This window comes from Cebidichthys violaceus, unplaced genomic scaffold (assembly GCF_023349555.1).
Source record: "Cebidichthys violaceus isolate CVI_PGR_0920_01 unplaced genomic scaffold, fCebVio1.0.p SCAF_7, whole genome shotgun sequence".
Taxonomy (NCBI): Eukaryota; Metazoa; Chordata; class Actinopteri; order Perciformes; family Stichaeidae; genus Cebidichthys; species Cebidichthys violaceus.
The window spans coordinates 2586096-2595399 of record NW_027176927.1 but is presented as its reverse complement, the minus strand read 5'-3'; the positions used below and the strand labels follow the sequence as shown (position 1 = coordinate 2595399).

Below are 9304 nucleotides of genomic sequence, written 5' to 3'. Positions count from 1 at the left end.
GTGGAGGTAAGAACTACAGTATTTACCTCTGAAATGAAGTGAAGGACATTAAGTATAACTAAGCAGGAAATGGTTAAAGTAGCTATACCTCAAAATTATACATAAGTAGGTTCCTCCACAGCCAACGTGTGCCTTGTGTTAATTTTAAGAGATGCACCTAAATAATCTCACAGGAGGAACTTCTGGCTCATGCATTTTTCAACTGGGCTGGCCTGGTGTCTCGCTGCAGATGAGGACCAACCATGGTCAGGGGAGACATACCAAAGCCCTGAGCTCAGCCCAAGTGCAGCAGTCTTACAATATGTCAGCAGTGTTATTTTTACAGGGTCATTTTAGAAAACCAAACGGTCCTGCATCTGCCCCACAAGGGCATTCCTTCATTGCTGACCCTGAACAAACCCACAACCTCTTGTCCTCCGGCTCTTGCATCAGCTTGCTTACAAGCCCTCGAATTTCCAAAGTAGCATTTACCCCTGTCGTGGCTCACCAGGCATTTCACTTGTAATGATAAAGACTCCCATGAACTAAACAGCAAGGAGCAAAATAAGTCAAAACACAGACATTTTACCCGTAAATCCTGGCTGCGGTCTGTGTGTAGTTAAACACGTTAGTGGTTGAGTGGACCAGTCGGGCCTTGGGCTGAAACCTTCACAGGAATCGGGGTCATTAGCCATCAGACTGATAAACAAGCCTGTGACATAATGTGGAAACACTGATCCCATTCATTGGTCTAATCACCCGCAAAACATTCTGCATGCCGGGCAAATCTCACACATATAAAACAAATTCCTTGCGGTTGGTGAGGGGATAGTGAGCAGCCATGGGGGGAAAATATCTGTTTAGTGGAATATCACTCTCTGTCCTAAAGGCTTCTTCTCACATCCACATAGAGTTGGGAGTCTGGGTGAGATTAGGGGACTGGTGCCATTGTGGCTTTGTCTTTGTCTACCCGCTACCCAAAATATCATGTCAGGAAGTGGATAGTCTTTTCCCCCAGTGTAGAGTGATGACCCCCTCATCGTCCAAGTTCCTGCAGAACGTATTTTTTTTCTCTCTCAAAATGGAGAGAAAAAGTGTGTGAGAAAGTTTTAAGGAATATTACAGAGTTTCTTTGTAATCTCTTTTCGGTCTATTGGTCTGGACAGGAATCAAAACAGGGGCCTGGAACCCCAACGGAAACATGTAATAAATGTCCTTGTTGGAAAAACATAAACTTGTTACCAATTAGTGTTAACTGTGCACTCTGGCAAATGTAGACCCTCAGTATAATGACCTAAATAATTTGGTGCATGAACAGTCCAAACATATGAAGTCAGTAGCACTGTGATGACCCTCACTTGTTCTAAGCCGATCCTGTGCCAAGCCTGGCTTGTATACAACTTCTAAATGGCAGATAAATTGTAGTCTTCTACTTGAATATAATTCAACTTTTTTCCCATCACCAGTAAACCCCATAATGCAAATTTTGTGGTCTTGAATATCTAAAGCCAGATCAAATATACAGGGCTTTGAACTTTGAACTTAACCAACATGATGTTAACAGATGAGAAACATTATTAAGGAAATTGGATGATTACGTTGTTCAAAAGTTATTTATTCACATAATTCTAGCGGTGGAAGAGGTATTCAGATTCTTAACTGAAGTAAAAATAGCACAACACAATATAAAAATACTCCAAGTCAAGGTACAAGTATCATTATGCAGAAGAGCGGCCTCTGTGAATGTAATACTATATGAATAGAAATGGGAGACTATGCATTAACCTGTGAGATGCATGCTACTGTTGTAGCTGGTGAAGATGTAACAAATCTAAACTACTTTATATACTGTAGAGTTGGTAAATCCATGACAAGCGTTCATATTTTGTATTGACCATATGTTTTGTTTTGTACAATCTTATGCATAGTAAATAGTAACCAGTCATGTAGACTATGTAGTGGAGTAAGAAACACAGCTTTACCCTGGGAAATGTGTATTATGGGTATAAAGTAGCATCAAATAGAAAAACTTAAGTTAAGTACAAATACTTGGATACTGTATGTAAGTACAATACCTGGGTTAATGTACTTAGTTACTGCCCACAACTGCGTCCATAATGAGTCCGCTATAACATTTTAAATGTATGCAACAGCACCACCTACTGTTTGTTACGCGCTTCTGCAACACGTAGGACGAAATTTACAACACTTTATTATATCATACAAAATTGTCATTTCGTGTTTGTTTCCTGTCAATTCCGACCAAAAAAAATTCCTGTATTTCTATATTTGTAAATTGTCCGTCATATTTCAGAATTCCTACGATGTTTTCAATGCGACTTGAGTTGCGAATCTGCGGTAAGGAAATACAAAACACAACACACTGTGAGCCAGGCAGGAACCAGGAACCCACATGTTCTTCAGCCACCAGGGAAGCGCTATACCCGAAGCAGCGAGAAGGTTTCAGTGTCTGCACAGCTTAGAAAAGCTCTGCTTTGACTAAACTATTTAGTTTTGTTACGCTCGAGGACATTTTTCGGAATGTCGTCGTTCAGAAAAGCGTTGAAATCCCGACAGAGAAACCACCATGAAAGATCTCAGGTGAGCGTTTCAGTGTTTTTGCTGGCTAGCTTGTTAGCATGCTAGCAACATTTGAGATGTCTACATATGATCACCAACGTATTACATGTAATGCCATTGAGTAATTAAGAATACTAAATGTGTAGAACGTGTCTTAAATGTGTAATTTTTGTTCGACCAGCCTGGTTTCAGGAAACATTTGGGATTGCTGGAGAAGAAGAAAGACTACAAACTCCGAGCAGAGTGAGTTTGAGTGAAGTTTAAGACATGTTTGATGTTTCCAGGTTTTGTGTTGGACTTTTAATGTCAAACATGGTCGAGGAAGTCTTGTAACTGCTTCCTATGTGTGTTTTTTAAAGTGATTACCACAAGAAACAGAACACTCTTGCTGCTCTGCGAAAGAAAGCTCTGGATAAGAACCCAGATGAATTTTACTACAACATGATCAGCTCTCAGCTACAGGTAAGAGAAGTGTCAACATCAGCAAGACAGAAAGAAATGAGTTATCCTTTATAAATCCTAATCATGTGATCTCTGTAGCTGAATGGTTCAATATCGATGTCTTATGTTGTGGGATGTTATCAGGATGGAGTTCACATAGGGAAGAACAAGGAAGAGGAGATGACAGAGGAGCAGAAGAAAGTGATGAGGACGCAGGACATCAAATATGTGGAGATGAAACGAGTTGCAGAGGCTGCGGTAAGTTTATTTTCTCTGTATTAGATCATGCTTGGATAACCTCTTGTGCCTGACTGATCCTTAAAATTTGGAATAAAAGAATACAACAAAAATGGACTTTGTTATGCACTGAAAATTAAACTTCAGATGTGTTACAACCATTACTTTACCCCTGCCCACACACACACACACACACACACACACACACACACACACACACACACACACACACACACTTTAGAGTCCTCCATAAAAGGGGATTCTGTCGTTGCTCCCCGTAAATCTTTGTTTATCATTTCCTTTCAGAAAATTGAGAGGATGAAAGGAGAGCTCCATCTTCTGGATGCAGACAGCAAACAAAAAAACAAGCACACATTTTTTGTGGATTCCAAGGTGAAAGGTAAACTCTACATGTACAGTAGTTATTTCTGATGTCCTTGTCTTTGTGGGCGTTATAGGTTATGAGGTTACCGGAGAAGTTGAAAAGTGTTTCTGTGTCTCCTCAGTGCAGTCATTTGACCTGGCAAACCACCTCGACACAGCTCCTGAGCTGGTGGACAGAGTGTTCAACAGACCAACTCTGAAAGCTCTGGAGACCAAGAGCATCCAGGGAGCTGTAGACCCTTACAGTATGATGGTCTGTGTTCACAATGCATTGAGATCAGCTTTGTTTGTAGTGTGACCATCCCGTCTAAATGGAATACATACCACATACCCACTGATGGATCATGTTTTCTCCTCACTCTGACTGTAGAAGTTGGCCAAGCAGAGGAATCACCAGTATAAGATCCTTACCCAGAGGATTGACAGAGAAAAGAAACTGTTTGTGATCAGCCAGAAGATTCAGACCCGCAAGGACCTACAGGTGAGGAGAAGGTGATGCTCTTCATCACAACAAGTGTTTTGTTTTTTTGCGAGTGACTGTCTTAACTTTTCTTTACTCTGTGCACCAGGATAAGAACAAGAAAGTGAAGGTAAAAAAGGAGACGCCCAATGCTGCAGCTATCTACAAGTTTGACACCAAGAGGAAGCGCTGAGAGGGGAGCAATCATCATGCTGAGAAGAAATCACCCAATTTTTCCAATAAGATGTTGGAAAAATAATGGACTTCTGGTTCACAACATAGACCACAGACATGGGCTGATTTTCTTTCCCTCAAATGTTGTTGCAGCCATGCAGTTTTGTACATATTCATCGACGACTTTTAGTTTCTTTCAAAATAAATATCAGAACAACGTATTCATTCATGTGATTTCTTGACCTGCGTTCCATCAGAATTGTGGCAGTCGATTGTATTTTGTTCTTGCACCAGTAGGTGGCATTAGTGTTCTTTATCACATTATTTGTGGTGGGGGGGGGGGATCTGTTGGTAGCTGGAGTCACTGGAACATGCATTGAGAAAACACAGAGCTTTAAGTCACTTAGTATGACCCAACATTTAGAGTTCAGAGTTTCATAGTGGTTTTGATTTCTGTAAGCTGTCACTGAAGTGCTCTGTCTTTGCCTGTGTTCCAAACGGCTCTGTAGTTTAGTAGGTTGAGAACTGAGGACCTGAACCCCTCATTCAAATATCAAACCTGTCATAACTTTAACTGACGTTCCATTTCAAAGGCTTTCCCAAGAAATCATAAGAAATGCGTTATTTTTCTTCCAAAATCTGAAAGACACAACTTTGGCATCCCTCAGCATCCCCCAACTCAATGCAGGCAAATTGGTTGCATTCTGATTGTCATCTCATTAAGTATCGCATGTCAATGTCATATTTATTAGATATTTGCATCCCTGTGTTCATCAGTCACTGGTAAACGACACGATGTGAATGAAAATGTCACTCCAATTAACTAATTGGTGCTTAAATCCAGGAAATATGTTGTCACTCACACGGAACTCATCTGAGTTTACTTGTCATTTGAGGGTAGCTTCCTTGTGATAAATTGGACATTTTTGACCACAAATACACTTGTAGATTCAGTGTCTGTGAGGCAGGACCGTCTGGTGGAGTGGAGGTGTAGGTTCAGCTCAAGTCTTCAGAGCCTCTGAGGGACACGCCTTAGGTGCAGGCTTTGACTTAGGATGCAGCGTACACCTCCAACAGACCCCTTTCACATGTCACGGCAGGACAGACCCTGCTGCAGCTAATACAAGTAAGTAGGATTTAGGTGTCCGTTAGCTTGCATTGATAATAATACTATTGTCAATGCTTTGCTTGCTCATTAGCTCACTTTAATCAAAATGACCCATTATTAATTTTATTAGCTGCAGCTGTCCTTATGCACAAATACGTCTGGTAAAAGGCTCCCTTGAAAGACATATGTAGTTATTGTTAGAGCTACACCTGTCTCTACAGTATATTCTCACTCAGCCAGTTATCTTAATGTAATACCGCCTTAGATTTGCCACAGGTTATCAGATATCTCATTATTTATTAAATCAGTGCGCATACTCCTCTGCCTTTTTTTTCACAGTAGACATGTTGACATTTTAAGAAAAGCAAAGGTGTTACTAATGACATTTAAGATGGCTCTGTTACATCCAGGTGTCCCAGTAAGCCGTGACTGCAAGCCAGCATGCACAATACCGGAGCCAGAAATTGAAGCCGCTAAATGGATTTCAACCGTCACTAATTGAATTAATTACACCTGCGCTTTTCCTACTGTGACATGTCAAAAATGTATTCCATGATAAAGGCCTCCAGGAGCTGTCACTTGCCACGTCTTTCTCACACATCTTTCTGTTCTCACAAGACTATCCAGCTCATACAGGCACGTCGTCTTTGGCTAATTAGACTTCCCAGGAAAGTGTGTGCGTGTGCTGATCAGTTTGCCTGAGTGCCATGGTGGAGTGGGGATTAGCTCAGACGTCTCATTGTAAAAAAAGATCCCTGGTTTACCACTAAGGCCAACTCCTCAGTTGATCCTCCTGCCATCAGTCCTAGCCAAGTCCCTGCCTTGAGAATTGAAGTTGGTTGAGTCAAGTACTCTATGTCCTGAGGTACCACAATGCAGGTGAGCCAAGCCCACTCAAATATTCTTCACTAGAAAATCCTTTTCTAGTTCTTTACAGTGCCGTATTTCTCCATCAACCTCGACGTGGCCATGTACGTGCATGCCGCGAGTGCTAACAAACTGCATGTGTGGTTCCTCCAGCCTACAGTGTGAAATAGACTGAGGACCTGGCGCCCAGCAGCAGATCACAGTGACCCAGGTTTGATTGATCACTGTGGTGGCAGCAGCTTCATAAACAGGGCCCATCCATCAGCCTCTCCTGGGAGCCAGTGGAGGGGAAGAGGGGAGAGAGGGAGTCAGGCAGAAATGTCACCAGGCGCAGTGAGAGTGTTGGAAAGGCTGGAGGAGAGAGACCGAAGGCCTTGGCCCAAACACTGCTGACCAGAGCAAAGGTAAGCCAACACCTCATGATGGGCCAAAACAGGGGAAGAGTGACGGTGGGTGTCCGCTTGGACTGGCTCCTCTCATTTAAAACTCAGCAGTTTCCTAATTGCAGTATGAATATTGATGAGGATGTTTTTAGAAATACAAATATCTATAAGACTATATGTATATATTGTACATATAGTGATCATATACAGTATATGAATGCATGGATTTAACTGTACACCACACAAGCACACAAAAGGCCCAACAAAATCCTCCCCGTGGCATTTCAGTGTTGACCATTCATGTCAGAATTGTGGTGTGATTGACGTCCTTTGGCCAACGCTCCTTCTCGCCCCTCCTTACGCCCTCCTCCCACTCTCCCTGCCCTCTGCTACTGCGTCACACCGCTGAGAGAGCGTGCGTGTATCGGGACCCTCAGGCTCAGCATCCATAAGCCGAGGGGGTCGGGGTCGTTGAGGAGAGCCCAGGGGTCAAAACACTGTGTGCGCAGTTCCGGGACCCCTATCTGACTGTGCGACCCAAGACACAGACAAGCCACTGTTCCTCCTCAAGCTCTCCTTTCATTCCAACCCAGCAACGGGGCTCTTGCGTCGGGATGCGGTAGCAGGGCTCAGGGGTGGGCACAGTGGGCGACCTTCTGATTTTAAAGATATAGACAAGCATTTCTCTATTGTCAAAAGCCTCATAACTCATTTGACGACTGGACCAGGCCATCCTGTCCCCCACAAAGGCATCTCTTAAGTTAATGACCCTGGAGGTTTGCTAACAAATAGTCATTTTTGGAATGGGGGGGGGGTTAGAAGTGGAGAGCTGTGTGGCCTCACAGCTGCAGGGTATGACTTTGACCCCGAAATATAGTAACTGAGAGTAAAAGTGTAGCCTGGTTAAGAAGGGGTACAATACAATGGATCTTTGTTAAGTTATCACACATATTATGGAAAAATACCCTCCATTAAAATGGGGAACATTTTGTGATCCCTTTCTTTGTATTTAATGCTATATTTTACATTTTAGATAAACTTGCTCTGTTCTCGGCCGTTCATGCGGTGTCAGTTATAGCTAAGGTAAACCTTCAGTGTAGGAGATTTCTGCTTCTTTTCTGCTATTTTTGTTTAATTTATTACAAAAATACTGTATATTCCCTCACTTAACACTTACAAGTGTAATTTACCTGCTCATAGATTTGGTTTTAATTTACCAGGTTTTGAGATACTTATCCCTGAGATTTCAGCCACCAGTTCAAAACAGTAGAAGTGAACAAAACTTCCTTTTTGCTACTTGCAGTATTGAAAAATGCCATCCAAAAAAATGTAATACTTCTTTCTAGAGACGATGTGCCAGTTATTGTAGATATTCTACAGACCTCAATGTGAACAGTTTTCATTAGAACTACTTCCTACTGAAGAAATGTCCCCATGAGAGCTGTTGACAGTATGTCCTGTGCATTATACAGGAACACTGCTTCTGGAAAGTGATGTCGTTGTTACATTTTAAAATATAATATTTCAATGTTGAGCTCAATTGAAAAAAAATTGAGCTCAGCTGCAGCAGAAATCTCAGAGATAAAAACATCTGAGCAAATAAAAACAAAAAACAAAACTACAAAACATTTTACTAAATATATTGGTGAACCAAACCTTTACGTTTTTTGTTATTTTGTGGTGACATTTCCTTTATTTATTAGATGATACAGAATACAAATTGGTCACAAACACTACCACCTCCCCACACGGCTTTAACCTGGCACTTGATCCTTGCAAACCACAAGTGCTGCACCTCCACCCTCCTCATTCACCAACACAGCTCGGCCCTGCTCCATAGCCAGCGCACAGAGCCAAGGTTAAGGATGGTTAAGGACAATACTAATCGATCCCCCAATTACGGAGAGTTGGAGAGCGAGAGGTGGGGAGAAGAGAGAGGTAGCCTGGGGATTGAGTGTTGGGAGGGTGTCTCAGAATGCAAGGGGTGGGGGATGAGAGGTAGTCCTTATCTTCAGATCCCTCTCCCCTTTAACTTGAAGCCGGGTGTCATGGGGCTTTTGAAGTAGTGGATAGAGAGGAGGGACAGAAGAGGGGGGTTTGGCTGGCGTGCAGGCAGGGTCTCTCTCCATGCCAGGGGGAAGACGTCTGAAGGAAAATCTTTACAGTCTTGACAGTGCCCCTGACGTGTGCGTTTTTGTGTACTTGTGTGTGAGTATTTGGATACGTGTGTGTATCTTAGCATGTTTGTGTGTGTGTGTGTGTGTGAGCATGTGTGCCTGAGTTGAATGTCTGGCTCATGCAGTGAGGTGGGGATCACAGAGCCCCCTTTTTAAATTGCTGCTAATGAGCCCTGGCTGGCGAGAGGTACTCGAATTGATTAAATTTGCATGGGAGCCTAAATCATGACGGGGGCCTCATACTTGTGCCCCCCTCACCCCCACCTCTAGGTGCACACACACACACATACACAGCACCCCTGGTCCCCCCCCCCTCCCCTCCACATCAGACCTACAGGGGGTATCTCTCTGCAGGAGAGAGGGACAGGATAGACCAGGGGGAGGGTGTGTGTACATGTGTGTGTGGTGTTGAAGGGGGCGTGGAGGGCACCCATCTGCCCCGGTATTACTGTCAGTCCATCATTCAGGGGAATGCCAGGCGCGCGCCTCGGGGACGTGTTCATTACGCTTTAAC

The 9304-nt window shown here is 43.1% G+C and overlaps 1 protein-coding gene across 1 annotated transcript; it reads left to right on the top strand.

Moving 5' to 3' along the window:
• Positions 1-2316: 2316 nt before the first annotated feature.
• utp11 (UTP11 small subunit processome component) lies at positions 2317-4476 on the top strand. Its single transcript, XM_068735790.1, has 8 exons — positions 2317-2580; positions 2741-2802; positions 2919-3021; positions 3145-3258; positions 3544-3637; positions 3744-3874; positions 3992-4102; positions 4191-4476. The coding sequence occupies exons 1-8, from the start codon at positions 2521-2523 to the stop codon at positions 4272-4274; spliced, it is 759 nt and encodes a 252-aa protein (XP_068591891.1). The 5' UTR covers positions 2317-2520; the 3' UTR covers positions 4275-4476.
• Positions 4477-9304: the final 4828 nt, after the last annotated feature.

What these genes read in the sequence shown, in the direction of transcription:
- utp11 (XM_068735790.1), top strand. Translation starts at nt 2,521, where the DNA reads ATGTCGTCGTTCAGAAAAGCGTTGAAATCCCGACAGAGAAACCACCAT. An exon ending in AACGAGTTGCAGAGGCTGCG is followed by an intron (nt 3,259 to 3,543) that starts GTAAGTTTATTT and finishes ATTTCCTTTCAG; the next exon opens with AAAATTGAGAGGATGAAAGG. An exon ending in TGTGGATTCCAAGGTGAAAG is followed by an intron (nt 3,638 to 3,743) that starts GTAAACTCTACA and finishes GTGTCTCCTCAG; the next exon opens with TGCAGTCATTTGACCTGGCA.